Source organism: Ylistrum balloti, unplaced genomic scaffold, assembly GCF_031769215.1.
Source record: "Ylistrum balloti isolate Yb309-2 unplaced genomic scaffold, AGI_CSIRO_Ybal_v1 Utg370800, whole genome shotgun sequence".
In the NCBI taxonomy this organism is placed as follows: Eukaryota; Metazoa; Mollusca; class Bivalvia; order Pectinida; family Pectinidae; genus Ylistrum; species Ylistrum balloti.
The window spans coordinates 1,134,213-1,151,035 of NW_026782466.1; the positions used below are offsets into that span (position 1 = coordinate 1,134,213).

At 37.7% G+C, this 16,823-nt stretch overlaps 1 protein-coding gene and 1 long non-coding RNA gene across 2 annotated transcripts in view; one reads left to right on the forward strand and one right to left on the reverse strand.

Annotated features, from left to right (window-relative positions):
• LOC132558637 (mRNA-decapping enzyme 1B-like) overlaps positions 1–16,823 on the reverse strand; it is a 99,324-nt gene that overhangs the window by 8,331 nt on the left and 74,170 nt on the right. The window contains exon 3 of the mRNA XM_060223235.1: positions 14,738–14,865. Coding sequence (XP_060079218.1) covers positions 14,738–14,865 — 128 coding nt within the window. The remainder of the gene's footprint in view (positions 1–14,737; positions 14,866–16,823) is intronic.
• On the forward strand, positions 44–3,323 carry LOC132558629 (uncharacterized). The gene is made up of 3 exons (XR_009554557.1): positions 44–277; positions 1,469–1,561; positions 2,280–3,323. It is a non-coding gene; the product is annotated as an uncharacterized LOC132558629 (long non-coding RNA).

Here is a 16,823-nt window from a genome sequence, read left to right on the forward strand (position 1 = left end):
CCAGGTCTGTCTTGTTGTCCTTCGATTAACATCCACAAACACATGTACAGATGCAGAAGTGTAAGAAATATTGAGGAATGTAAAAACAACCTGTCACAGGAGAAAAATAACAAAAAAACGCCATGGATAATTCAAAGAAAACATAAAAACAAATTTCCAGTGCTGATTACATATATCTCAAGGTTAATTTATCCTTCAGTTGACTTGTCTGGAGTAGCAACATCAAACATCATTTTAACAAGACTCTGTCTACAGGAAATTACACACAGGTCTAAAGGTAGGATCAAAGATCTAACACTTAATTGCCAGATTCTAATGATCTCATGGCAACATCCCAGATTATTTCTAGATCTTGTTTTCACAGATCTCCTGATCTGTGAAAATACTACAGATCTCTTGGTGAGATCAAAGATCTGACATTTTTACATCCAGATTCTTCAAATCTCTTCGTAAGATGATAGATCTGACATTTCTACCTCCAGATTCTACAAATCTCTGGGTGAGATCATAGATCTGATATTTATACCTCCAGATTCTACAAATCTCTTGGTGAGATCATAGATCTGATATTTATACCTCCAGATTCTACAAATCTCTTGGTGAGATCATAGATCTGATATTTATACCTCCAGAATCAACAGATCTCTTGGTGAGGTCATTGATCTGAGCTTTCTACTTCCAGATTCAACAGATCTCTTGGTGAGGTCATAGATCTGAGCTTTCTACCTCCAGATTCAACAGATCTCTTGGTGAGGTCATAGATCTGAGCTTTCTACTTACAGATTCAACAGATCTCTTGGTGAGGTCATAGATCTGAGCTTTCTACTTCCAGATTCTACAGATCTCTTGGTGTGATCATCGATCTGATATTTATACCTCCAGATTCTACAAATCTCTTGGTGAGATCATAGATCTAAGCTTTCTACCTCCAGACTACTCCAGATGCCTCAGATTCAACAGATCTCTTGGTGAGGTCATAGATTCTACAAATCTCTTGGTGAGATCATAGATTATACCTCCAGATTCTACAAATCTCTTGGTGAGATCATAGATCTGAGCTTTCTGCCTCCAGATTCTACAAATCTCTTGGTGAGATCATAGATCTGAGCTTTCTGCCTCCAGATTCTACAGATCTCTTGGTGAGGTCATAGATCTGATATTTATACCTCCAGATTCTACAAATCTCTTCGTGAGATCATAGATCTAAGCTTTCTACCTCCAGATTCTACAAATCTCTTGGTGTGATCATAGATCTGATGTTATCACTGTAATTGTAAGATATGTGCCAAATCACTTCAATATCAGTTATACAAACATATTACACATATACTGTATTAAACTAAGAAAAGTAAGATTGTCAATGAAACTGATGAATACCTTAGAAAACAACTTTAATGGACACAAAATTTTATCATTTGGTATACTACACATCATCTTATTTATGACCAATGTATACACTATGTTTCAGATCCTTGCTTAACTTTGGGGCAAAGTTATGCTTTGTATATCTCGGAGAGCATAGAAATATGAATAACACATTACTGCTCCAAATCCCAAGCGTGTAAGTATCACCATTTGATTTTTGCAGAAATAGTTTGTTGGGTGGGTGTGTAGGTAAGTGAATGGATGGATGGTTAGATGGATATAGATTTAACTATCTACATGCCCTCCTCTCCCCTAAAATGGTGAAGGTAGGAAAAATCTAGCTTGTAAATCATAACAAGATTCATTTTTATATCAGGGGTGGGGGTTGGGGTGGGGGTTGGGGGTGGGGTTAGGGGGTGATATAGTTCTATATGATCAGTGTGGTAGGATGATGACAGACTAGAACAAATATCATACAGACAAGACACTGTGATATTACATCATACAGCCTCACACGATCAACTCGAGTCTAGAAACAGAGGTGACCCAAATTGACATTTACCATAAAGAAATATAAAATGTTAAGTGGAAAATTATCAGCTACATTCCCCCTATGAATAGAGAGTTGAGGAGAGTTGATTAATGGAATTGTAATTCTGTAGAAATTCCTTTAGAGATGCTATTGTTTATAACAGTACAGCAGCCACGCGCTCTTGTTTGTTGTAATATCAGTCAGCAGGAGCAATATTACTTCTCTAATCTAAGTATGATAATCGTTACCCTGAAAACATGTTTCATTTACCATGCAAAGTCAATATGTGTGTAACCTCAACATGTCTTGAGTAACGGCTATATAATTTTGCTAACAGGAGAGGGACAGTGCACAAGTTGGTTTATTTACTGATTTTTTGTAGGCCTTCACACAGAACCACATATGCAAGACCCATTGCAAGCGCCTTGCCCAAGGATGTAACCCTGTCAACATACTAGTCGTTTTGTCAGCTTCAAGTGAAACACGATCTGCCATGGCTAGGGAGCATCACACTGTACACCTAGGAGATTCACCAGGGGTTATGTAGGCCAGCACTCTACTGACTAAGCTATCAAACCCTCCTCACACAATGCACAAGTGCCAGACTTGGATTCAAACTCGGGACCTCTTATGTTATGGAGATAAGCCAAAAAGTGTACAATATCTACCAATAAATAACCGACTTGGCTACCTGGTCACCAATAGTCAGCCTAACAAGTCCCACATCTGGGATCTCCTTGTCAGAAATCTTCAATTGTGCAGTCTGACAGTCATTTTTATTACTGATGTGTAAAATTGTACTAAATTGGTATGGTATTGTCGGATGTTTCCGAAAACGCTTCTTCAAATTGAACATTGCTCAGTGTCACTCAGATCACAGCAGATATTCCCTTGCAAAATGAAGCACAATATCGCTTTATAAACAATCAGAATTTTTATCGAGTTTAGTAATTACAGACATGGTTACTTTCCTTTCTAGACTTTGCTTTTTTGTGGTTCATACACCTTTTGGGTCCACTTCTTTTCCATTGACTGTATATGGGTAAACATTCGCTCTGGACTTTCTTTCATCCTCAAAGAAAACTTTTCATATACATCCAATCTTAATCTTGCCCATAAGTTTATTAAAGTCATACTTGCAGGTTTTCTAAATCAAACTTCAGCACACAGCTTATTTTTGCTATGTTGATAAAATTGTGTAATAGGAGAAGTGTACCTGTATACAGCATCTCAATTTGTCTCTAATATTGGTTTCCATCAGTAAACTGTACCTGTATACAGTATCTCAATTTGTGTCTAATACTGGTTTCCATCAGTAAACTATACCTGTATACAGTATCTCAATTTGTCTCTAATACTGGTTTCCATCAGTAAACTATACCTGTATACAGTATCTCAATTTGTCTCTAATACTGGTTTCCATCAGTAAACTATACCTGTATACAGTATCTCAATCTCATACTGGTTTTCAGTAAACTATACCTGTATACAGTATCTCAATTTGTCTCTAATACTGGTTTCCATCAGTAAACTGTACCTGTATACAGTATCTCAATTTGTCTCTAATACTGGTTTCCATCAGTAAACTGCTATTATTTATCCCTTTTAGTCTGTTTCCATGGGTCTCCTCATTTAATTCTGTGTGTTTTTGTGTTTGTTTCCAATGTGTCTAATAATGTTATTTTCAACTGTCAAGAACGGAGGCTTCGATTGGCTGTAGTTTGTGTTTTCTTCTCTCTTCTTTCATTGGCTACAGCTTGTGCTGAGTCCCAGAATTCCCTTTTGTTTACAATGGCAACGTGTGTCAGATGAAGTGTCAGCAATAATTAGTGAGTAGTCACCATGGTAAAAGTATTGAAAATCTTTTGAAAACGGTTTATTTCAAGTACTTTTTCAAACAACTGGCCCAAGTTTTCATGTGATATTGAAAATAAAGGACACCTCAAGTGTCTGCTTGAATCAATCCCATTTGAACTGAACAGTATTGTTCTAATTAAAACACCTGCAATGTTGTAGAATAATGTACAAATGCATGATGTACTACAATGTAGCAATCGCTGAATAAAGACAGTTGAATTCTTTTGTGAAAAACACAAAAAGAACTTTACAGGAACATCTCATGGTAAATAAACATATCAGCCAATCAAAATTAAAGGATTGATAGCCCTGACCTGTTGTATTTTCGAAGTGAAGACTAGTGAAAAGTAGAAATACTAGGTCTGACTATATAGTCTATATCCTATCAGCCCCTTCTCTTCACTATCATTCCCCTCCCTATCTAATTAATCCCTTCTCTAATCCATCAGCCCCCTCCCTATCTAATTAATCCCTTCTCTAATCCATCAGCCCCCTCCCTATCTAATTAATCCCTTCTCTAATCCATCAGTCCCCTCCCTATCTAATTAATCCTTTCTCTAATCCATCAGCCCCCTCCCTATCTAATTAATCCCTTCTATAATCCATCTGCGCCCTCCCTATCTAATTAATCCTTTCTCTAATCCATCAGCCCCCTCCCTATCTAATTAATCCCTTCTATAATCCATTAGCCCCCTCCCTATCTAATTAATCCCTTCTCTAATCCATTAGCCCCCTCCCTATCTAATTAATCCCTTCTCTAATCCATCAGCCCCCCCTCCCTATCTACTTAATCCCTTCTCTAATCCATCATTCCCCTCCCTATCTAATTAATCCCTTCTCTAATCCATCATCGCCCTCCCTATCTAATTAATCCCTTCTCTAATCCATCATTCCCCTCCCTATCTAATTAATCCTTTCTCTAATCCATCAGCCCCCTCCCTATCTAATTAATCCCTTCTCTAATCCATCATTCCCCTCCCTATCTAATTAATCTAATAATTCCCCTCCCTATCTAATTAGTCCTTTCTCTAATCCATCAGCCCCCTCCCTATCTAATTAATCCCTTCTCTAATCCATCATTCCCCTCCCTATCTAATTAATCCTTTCTCTAATCCATCAGCCCCCTCCCTATCTAATTAATCCCTTCTCTAATCCATCAGCCCCATCCCTATCTAATTAATCCCTTCTCTAATCCTAATCTAATTATCCCTTCTCTAATCCATCATTCCCCTCCCTATCTAATTAATCCTTTCTCTAATCCATCAGCCCCCTCCCTATCTAATTAATCCCTTCTCTAATCCATCAGCCCCCTCCCTATCTAATTAATCCCTTCTCTAATCCATCATTCCCCTCCCTATCTAATTAATCCCTTCTCTAATCCATCATCGCCCGCCCTATCTAATTAATCCCTTCTCTAATCCATCAGCCCCCTCCCTATCTAATTAATCCTTCTCTAATCTCCCCTCCCTATCTAATTAATCTAATCCATCAGCCCCCTCCCTATCTAATTAATCCTTTCTCTAATCCATCAGCCCCCTCCCTATCTAATTAATCCCTTCTCTAATCCCTCATTCCCCTCCCTATCTAATTAATCCTTTCTCTAATCCATCAGCCCCCTCCCTATCTAATTAATCCCTTCTCTAATCCATCATTCCCCTCCCTATCTAATTATCCTTTCTCTAATCCATAATCCCTTCTAATTAATCCATAATCCATCTGCCCCTCCCTATCTAATTAATCCTTTCTCTAATCCATCATTCCCCTCCCTATCTAATTAATCCTTTCAGCCCCCTCCCTATCTAATTAATCCCTTCTCTAATCCATCAGCCCCCTCCCTATCTAATTAATCCCTTCTCTAATCCATCATTCCCCTCCCTATCTAATTAATCCCTTCTCTAATCCATCAGCCCCCTCCCCCCCTCCCTAGCTCATTAATCCTTTCTCTAATCCATCAGTTCCCCTCCCTATCTAATTAATCCCTTCTCTAATCCATCATTCCCCTCCCTATCTAATTAATCCCTTCTCTAATCCATCAGCCCCCTCCCTATCTAATTAATCCCTTCTCTAATCCATCATTCCCCTCCCTATCTAATTAATCCTTTCTCTAATCCATCAGCCCCCTCCCTATCTAATTAATCCTTTCTCTAATCCATCATTCCCCTCCCTATCTAATTAATCCTTTCTCTAATCCATCAGCCCCCTCCCTATCTAATTAATCCCTTATCTAATTAATCCTTTCCTAATCCATCAGCCCCCTCCCTATCTAATTAAATCCATCAGCCCCCCCTCCCTATCTAATTAATCCCTTCTCTAATCCATCATTCCCCTCCCTATCTAATTAATCCTTTCTCTAATCCATCAGCCCCCTCCCTATCTAATTAATCCCTTCTCTACACTATCAACCCCCTCCCTATCTAATTAATCCTTTCTCTAATCCATCATTCCCCTCCCTATCTAATTAATCCTTTCTCTAATCCATCAGCCCCCTCCCTATCTAATTAATCCTTTCTCTAATCCATCAGCCCCCTCCCTATCTAATTAATCCTTTCTCTAATCCATCAGCCCCCTCCCTATCTAATTAATCCCTTCTCTAATCCATCATTCCCCTCCCTATCTAATTAATCCTTTCTCTAATCCATCAGCCCCCTCCCTATCTAATTAATCCTTTCTCTACACTATCAACCCCCTCCCTATCTAATTAATCCCTTCTCTAATCCATCATCGCCCTCCCTATCTAATTAATCCCTTCTCTAATCCATCATTCCCCTCCCTATCTAATTAATCCTTTCTCTAATCCATCAGTTCCCTCCCTATCTAATTAATCCCTTCTCTAATCCATCATCGCCCTCCCTATCTAATTAATCCCTTCTCTAATCCATAATTCCCCTCCCTATCTAATTAGTCCTTTCTCTAATCCATCAGCCCCCTCCCTATCTAATTAATCCCTTCTCTAATCCAAGCCCCCTCCTTATTAATCATTCCCCTCCCTATCTAATTAATCCCTTCTCTAATCCATCAGCCCCCTCCCTATCTAATTAAGACCTTATTTAATACTTGTTCACAGCCGATATCTAATTAATCCTTTCTCTAATCCATCAGCCCCCTCCCTATCTAATTAATCCCTTCTATAATCCATTAGCCCCCTCCCTATCTAATTAATCCCTTCTCTAATCCATCAGCCCCCTCCCTATCTAATGAATTCCTTCTTTAATCCATCATCCCCCTCCCCATCTAATTAATCCCTCCTCTAATCCATCAGCCCCCTCCCTATCTAATTAATCCCTTTTCTAATCCATCAGCCCCCTCCCTATCTAATTAATCCCTTCTCTAATCCATCAGCCACCTCCCTATCTAATTAATCCCTTCTCTAATCCATCAGCCCCCTCGCTATCCCGTTAGTCATTTTCCTATCCAATCAGCTCCTTCTCTACACTATCAGCCCCTTTTTAACCCATTAGCCCCTACCCTATCCCACTAGCCCCTTCTCTATACTATCAGCCCCTTCTTTAACCCATTAGTCCCTTCCCTATCCCACTAGCCTCTTCCCTATGCTATCAGCCCCTTTTTAACCCATTAGCCCCTACCCCACCATCCCCTTCTCTATGCTATCACCCCCTTCTTTAACCCATCAGCCCCTTCCCCATCCTGTCACCTCCTTTCCTATCAGACCCACCAGTTACACAAATCTGATTAAAATCCGCTCAGTTGTTCCTTCGGGATGCTCAATCAAATTGTCTCAACCAAATCCTTGTCTCTTTGACCACTGTAATGAAAACTTGCTTCGATTTATAGGCTGGCCATTGCAGCTTGTCTAACTCCCTTACTTATGTATTTGTCTTATTTATAGAACATTACCAAGTCAGTGTCAAAACAATTATGGCCCTAAAGAACAAAACACGCAACATTCAAGTATGATTGTCAATGATAGGTGGTACGATGGAGGAAGAAGAGGAGACAATGAATGTCACCAGAGTTGGAGAGATAATTATTTTTACTGCAACTGTGGATTCAAAATAGTGTCACAGAACTCTATTGGGAATCAGAGAAATAGAGGTCATATATGGTAGGCAGAGAGGCAGTACTTGTTCTTGTTTATGTCAAAATTAGACATCGTTGTAAATATGGAAAACACAAACACTTGTACCTACAAACCTGATGACATTTGTGATCTTAAATTCCTTTGTCAGGACCTTAGCTTCTTTACCTACAACTCTGAATTGTCCATGTAGCATCAGACTTAAGGACACTGACCTCTGTACCTACAAATTTGAGGACGTTTGTCCATGTAGCAAATTTGAGGACGTTTGTCCATGTAGCATCTGACTTAAGGACACTGACCTCTGTACCTACAAATTTGAGGACGTTTGTCCATGTAGCATCTGACTTAAGGACACTGACCTCTGTACCTACAAATTTGAAGACGTTTGTCCTTGTAGCATCTGACTTAAGGACACTGACCTCTGTACCTACAAATTTGAGGACGTTTGTCCATGTAGCATCTGACTTAAGGACACTGACCTCTGTACCTACAAATTTGAGGACGTTTGTCCATGTAGCATCTGACTTAAGGACACTGACCTCTGTACCTACAAATTTGAGGACGTTTGTCCATGTAGCATCTGACTTAAGGACACTGTAAATATGGAAAACACAAACACTTGTACCTACAAACCTGATGACATTTGTGATCTTAAATTCCTTTGTCAGGACCTTAGCTTCTTTACCTACAACTCTGAATTGTCCATGTAGCATCAGACTTAAGGACACTGACCTCTGTACCTACAAATTTGAGGACGTTTGTCCTTGTAGCATCTGACTTAAGGACATTGACCTCTGTACCTACAAATTTGAAGACGTTTGTCCTTGTAGCATCTGACTTAAGGACACTGACCTCTGTACCTACAAATTTGAGGACGTTTGTCCATGTAGCATCTGACATTAGGACACTGACCTCTGTACCTACAAATTTGAGGACATTTGTCCTTGTAACATCAAACTTGAGAACACTGACCTCTGTACCTACAAATTTGAGGACATTAGTCCTTGCAGGCAAAGAAAAAAGGAAAGGACTGTTACATACCAAGTGTACTTTTCATTTTTTTCATTTTTTTTTTCATTTGATATCTTAAAGAAAATATTGAAAGAAAAGCCTTATAATCATGGTACACTTGTAATTAGCCACCAATTAAGAACTTTTTCCTTTCTTTACATTATTACTGAGAAGACTAGTTCATGTTTACTTGGCCATTGTTTGAATAGTATTTGTGTTACAGGAGCAGATGTCATCACATATTCACCTCAGGTAGGCAGTACACATTGATACAGTGTGACATCAACAGCCTGTTTCTTGACTATCTCTTATTGCTACACCTGTAATGCTACTTAAACTGTCTCTGCTTAACAGAACAAGCTAGATCTACCTCACTAAAATCATTATTGTGAATGAGGTGTGTAAGTTCAGGCTGCTGGTATCAAGAACTGTTACAGGAAATTCCAACACCAGATAACACCCCAAACCACTTAACAACAAAAGGCCCACATTCAAAGACCTATATATGATACAACAGCATTATTAGTAGGACCAGTTATCAAATGAATAAAACAGTGTGGAATATTTTAGCAGTAAAGGAAAAAAATGCTCCTTATTTCAGTTTCTCAATACTTGTATAAAATTTCAACTTCATGGCACCAGTGGAATTGAGAAGTTTAACAGTGTGTTTTTCAAGATGGCTGCCATGGTGGCCATATTAGATTTTGGACCAACCCAAAAGATAGCAAAAATTGGTTAAGACCATCTCAAGATCATTTCAGGCACATTTCGGCTCAATATCACAGGTAGACAAGGAGACAATGATTGTACAAACATATCACTATAGACTACCATTGCCACCTTATCAAACTTTTCATCAAGGTTTGTCTTCCTTTACATTCTCACCAATTATCAGCTGAATAGCACTAGTGTCACTTGCGAACACATTTAAAATGTATTTTTCAAGGTGGTAGCAACAGTGGCCATATTGGATTTTGGATTGAGCAAAAAAAATTATAGTTTTATCAGGACTATCTCAGGATCATTTCAGGCAAGTTTCAGCTCAATACCAAGGATGGAACTTGAAAAGAAGTTTAAAATTGGTGCTGTTCAGGGAAACCGAGATTGTGCACTCCTGTTAGCAAATGGCTGCAATAGCTCCTGTATTGAACTTTTGATGAGACCATAAAAATTTCAACTTCAGCTTCTTGTTCTTAACATTCCAACCAACTTTATGCTCAATGGCACCAGCAGAATTGGAGAAGTTTAAAATGTGTTTTTCAAGATGACGGTCATGTTGGATTTTGAACTGACCCGAAAAATAACATATGGTTGGTACCATCTCAAGATCATTTAAGGAAGGTTCAGCTCAATCCCAATGGTGGAACTTGAGAACAAGTTTAAAATGTAAAAAGTTAACACATGGTGCACAGAAATGAACAAAACAGGATGGCTGTAATAAATGTGGACAGGCTGTGTAATTGGTTCTTCTCCTGAGGTGGCACACATCATATCTCATCAAGATCTCACTACACCAACACATACATCAAGTCGACCTCAAGTAAACACATATCAATTGTTCTGTGTAAGGGTGATGATGTCTACACCAAATAAATATCTGTTAAACTATATTTTATGGAGATGAATATATAAGGACAAAAGTACTAAAACGCTAAAAATATTCTGAAAATAGCTCAGACAGAAGAGCCAAACAACTTCTTTATGATGGTGAGACAAAAACTTCAAAACACCATCATAACCACCGATTTAGGCCGCACATAGCTTTGATTGACTAAAGACACAATTTCTCAGCTAAGCCTGCTGTGTTTATATCCATTACTCCTTGCAAGTACATCAAAACATCCTGTACATCATACTGTTACATCACATGGTAAATAATTCTACTTAATTCCCGGAGGGGACACAAAATTAGATAATAATAATAACTTCATCAATTTTTTTTATATACACTCCTTACTTTTTGTCAAGCTAAATCAGTCTGACATCCTCCAGTAATCCAATGTTAATAGAATGTGGGATATGGTGCCTTGTATGACATTATTTGATGTGGGATATGGTACCTTGTATGACATTATTTGATGTGGGATATGGTACCTTGTATGACATTACTTGATGTGGGATATGGTACCTTGTATGACATTACTTGATGTGGGATATGGTACCTTGTATGACATTACTTGATGTGGGATATGGTACCTTGTATGACATTACTTGATGTGGGATATGGTACCTTGTATGACATTACTTGATGTGGGATATGGTACCTTGTATGACATTACTTGATGTGGGATATGACACCTTGTAGGACATTACTTGATGTGGGATATAGTACCTTGTATGACATTACTTGATGTGGGATATGGTACCTTGTATGACATTACTTGATGTGGGATATGGTACCTTGTATGACATTACTTGATGTGGGATATGGTACCTTGTATGACATTACTTGATGTGGGATATGGTACCTTGTATGACATTACTTGATGTGGGATATGGTACCTTGTATGACATTACTTGATGTGGGATATGGTACCTTGTATGACATTACTTGATGTGGGATATAGTACCTTGTATGACATTACTTGATGTGGGATATGTAACCTTTTATGACATTACTTGATGTGGGCTATGTTACCTTGTATGACATTACTTGATGTGGGATATGGTACCTTGTTTGACATTACTTGATGTGTGATATGACACCTTGTATGACATTACTTGATGTGGGATATAGTACCTTGTGTGACATTACTTGATGTGGGATATGGTACCTTGTATGACATTACTTGATGTGGGATATGGTACCTTGTATGACATTACTTGATGTGGGATATGGTACCTTGTATGACATTACTTGATGTGGGATATGGTACCTTGTATGACATTACTTGATGTGGGATATGGTACCTTGTATGACATTACTTGATGTGGGATATGGTACCTTGTATGACATTACTTGATGTGGGATATGGTACCTTGTATGACATTACTTGATGTGGGATATGGTACCTTGTGTGACATTACTTGATGTGGGATATGGTACCTTGTATGACATTACTTGATGTGGGATATGGTACCTTGTATGACATTACTTGATGTGGGATATGGTACCTTGTATGACATTACTTGATGTGGGATATGGTACCTTGTATGACATTACTTGATGTGGGATATGGTACCTTGTATGACCTTGATGTGGGATATGGTACCTTGATGACATTACTTGATGTGGGATATATGGTACCTTGTATGACATTACTTGTATGACATTACTTGATGTGGGATATGACACCTTGTAGGACATTACTTGATGTGGGATATGGTACCTTGTATGACATTACTTGATGTGGGATATAGTACCTTGTATGACATTACTTGATGTGGGATATGGTACCTTGTGACATTACTTGATGTGGGATATGGTACCTTGTGACATTACTTGATGTGGGATATGGTACCTTGTATGACATTACTTTAATGTGGGATATGGTACCTTGTAAGACATTACTTGATGTGGGATATGGTACCTTGTGTGACATTACTTGATGTGGGATATGGTACCTTGTATGACATTACTTGATGTGGGATATGGTACCTTGTATGACATTACTTGATGTGGGATATGGTACCTTGTATGACATTACTTGATGTGGGATATGGTACCTTGTATGACATTACTTGATGTGGGATATGGTACCTTGTATGACATTACTTGATGTGGGATATGGTACCTTGTATGACATTACTTGATGTGGGATATGACACCTTGTATGACATTACTTGATGTGGGATATGGTACCTTGTATGACATTACTTGATGTGGGATATGGTACCTTGTATGACATTACTTGATGTGGGATATAGTACCTTGTATGACATTACTTGATGTGGGATATGGTACCTTGTATGACTTTATTTGATGTGGGATATGGTACCTTGTATGACATTAATTGATGTGGGATATGGTACCTTGTATGACATTACTTGATGTGGGATATGGTACCTTGTATGACATTACTTGATGTGGGATATGGTACCTTGTATGACATTACTTGATGTGGGATATGGTACCTTGTATGACATTAATTGATGTGGGATATGGTACCTTGTGACATTACTTGATGTGGGTTTTTGTATGACATTACTTGATGTGGGATATGTCACCTTGTATGACATTACTTGATGTGGGATATGGTACCTTGTATGACATTACTTGATGTGGGATATGGTACCTTGTATGACATTACTTGATGTGGGATATGGTACCTTGTATGACCTTGGGATATGACATTACTTGATGTGGGATATGGTACCTTGTATGACATTACTTGATGTGGGATATGGTACCTATGACATTACTTGATGTGGGATATGGTACCTTGTATGACATTACTTGATGTGGGATATGGTACATTACTTGTATGACATTACTTGATGTGGGATATGGTACCTTGTATGACATTACTTGATGTGGGATATGGTACCTTGTGACATTACTTGATGTGGGATATGGTACCTTGTGTGACATTACTTGATGTGGGATATGGTACCTTGTATGATATTACTTTGATGTGGGATATGACACCTTGTATGACATTAGTTGATGTGGGATATGGTACCTTGTAAGACATTACTTGATGTGTGATATGGTACCTTGTAAGACATTACTTTGATGTGGGATATGACACCTTGTATGACATTACTTGATGTGGGATATGGTACCTTGTATGACATTACTTGATGTGGGATATGGTACCTTGTATGACATTACTTGATGTGGGATATGGTACCTTGTGTGACATTACTTGATGTGGGATATGGTAGCTTTGTACCTTGTGTGTGTGACTTGATGTGGGATATTACCTTGTGTGACATTGATGTGGGATATGGTACCTTGATGTGGGATATGTTGACATTACTTCTTGTGTGACATTACTTGATGTGGGATATGGTACCTTGTGTGACATTACTTGATGTGGGATATGGTACCTTGTGTGACATTACTTGATGTGGGATATGGTAGCTTTTATGACATTACTTGATGTGGGATATGGTACCTTGTGTGCCATTACTTGATGTTGGATATGGTACCTTGTGACATTACTTGATGTGGGATATGGTAGCTTGTAAGACATTACTTGATGTGGGATATGGTACCTTGTGACATTACTTGATGTGGGATATGGTAGCTTTTATGACATTACTTGATGTGGGATATGGTACCTTGTGTGACATTACTTGATGTGGGATATGGTACCTTGTGTGACATTACTTGATGTGGGATATGGTACCTTGTGACATTACTTGATGTGGGATATGGTACCTTGTATGATATTACTTGATGTGGGATATGACACCTTGTATGACATTACTTGATGTGGGATATGGTACCTTGTATGACATTACTTGATGTGGGATATGGTACCTTGTATGACATTACTTGATGTGGGATATGACACCTTGTAGGACATTACTTGATATGGGATATGGTACCTTGTATGACATTATATTAGTACCTTGTATGACATTATGATTGGATTTGGTACCTTGTGCAACATTACATTTTGATAATGGATTTGACACCTATTGTGTGAATTTGGATTTGGTACCTTGTGCAACATTACTTTGATAATGGATTTGACACTTTGTGTGACATTCTCTTCAATCTATTCCCTTTATAACAAATGATAATAATTAACACTATTGTAATAGAACTGTTTTAAAGAAGGGTTTGTAAATTGCTAGATAAATATATGATAATTGTATGTTATGAATGGTTTAGACTTTGTATTGTTGGCATGGTATGGTACCAATATCTTACCTACATAAGACAGCCATACCAAAGTACCAGAGTCACACCTAACCCTCCCCCTTCCAACAATCCCCTCCTCCCCCCTCTCTGCTCCCAATACACACATGGCTATACTTACCTTTGGCATTCCTGTAGAGGAGAAATGGGTCCTGCTGCTGAAACTCTAGATCCTTGCTGATTGGTTCAATGAGATTCTTGAGGCCCAGGCGGTTCAGGATCATGAAGCCATGAATCGGGGCAGCTGACCTACAATATAGCAATGTAGAGGGAACATCATATTAAATATTCATTAATTCAATTTATGTAGAAATAGACGATCTGATCTCAATAAGACCTAAAAATGTAATGATGCAGTACTCCTAAGTACTGATCACCTCTACGACAGACAATTTTACACGAATGCCTGATTCTCACTTATCTCATATCTTCTAATGTTGAAAAATTACAAGACAAACAGGAATCTGGAAACATTATCAATACAATTCTTTGAAACCTGCATTGAGGTTTTAAATATTTAAAAATATGTCTGTCAAATGCACGCAACTGAAAGACTTCTATATCCAGCATCACTTATATCACCCACACAACACTTCCACAATTCAGTTTTTGTGATATCTTATGATTCTCAGTGACAATACATGAGTTTTAAAAAATTTCGTACTATCATTATATTCTCTTATAAGAAAATCCATTATTAAGTTCACGTTCATGAAAATTCAATTACTTTATATTCAATACAATTATTCTATATATACAATATATATATATAAATGAATGATTACACAATTTAATAGATCTCTAGCACTTTTTGTATTATCATTCATAAAGAATGAATTTATGAATGAGGGATCAATATATAATTACTTGTATAACTGTGAGCTAGGCGATTACCAGGTCCATACATAAAAGGAAAAATTACAAACAAGCCAACAGATGTACAACGGATAATCTGATACTTCTTACTTACAAAAAATATCTTATACTAAAACATGATCTAAACGAAGGTCGATTTTTTCTTCATTGTACACTTCCATCAAGACACCTTGTTTTTACGATAGATTTACCTTGTAGTAAGTCAGGTACAGTAGTTGGAATGAATCCAATGTAGCCATATTCATGGGCTACCCAGCGGATTCCTATCATTACAGCTGTTTCACAATTTTATATTTTCTGCATTGTGTAAAACTAACATAACCTAGCACACACAGATACAGGTTCAAACGTGCGGCAACTCCTAATATCTTTCCCAGCAATCAGCATTGAAACTTTTTCTAATTGATTGTCTTAATTGTCTTTAAACCATCAGTAGAGGTAATTTTTAATGCATATACTTAATATCATTTTCTGAATCAATCAATATCCCAACTTCATTTAAACTGCATCTCACATTAAAAGGTTGAATTTTATTGTCAGACCTATTTTGAACTGAGCCCCCTTCCTCACATAAAAACTATCAAACGTCATATCAGACAATACATATGGTAGTGATTTATAACATGGAGAAAACGGCTCTTTTTTAAGTGCTGATCAGCAGACCATTCTGTTTTATGCGAACTTTCTGGAGAGGAAGATGTCCTGAATGCGAGAAGTCTGACACAAGAAACAAGATTGTGACCTCATTAGATATCCCAATATTTTCCATGTTTTTGGAATTGTTTTCTCTCCTCTGTGGTAATATTTGAGCTACTATTGATAAAATAAGGGCCAATATTAAATTCACATCTGTCACTGAGTATACCAATATATACAAAGGGTAAGGTATAAAAATGCTCAGAAAATCAAGTTATGAATGATCACAAATCAAAAGCTTAAATAACCTATATCAATATCTAACTATCAGACCTATAAAGGAAGAAATGATATCAGCGTTTTATTAAAATACAAATGACAAAAAAAGGGTAAAAACTCATAACATTGTCCAAAACTGGAGAATGTAAAAGACCCAATAAACAAAAGACCAGTAAAAGACAATTTCGGAAGAAAGTGCTGCAGGGTTGTTCTTTTTTTTTTTCAAAATCACAGACAAAAAAAAAAAAAAAAAAATCAAGGGGTGTGTGGAAACCAAACTTGAAATTCTGTGTTTGATATACATGTACTTTAAAGAATAGATGTATTTTGTTTTTTCTCTCAACCACAAAGATCATGTAAAAAATTTAAACTGTGTAACATACCACTAAGTACAGGAAAATCTGGACTGCATCACA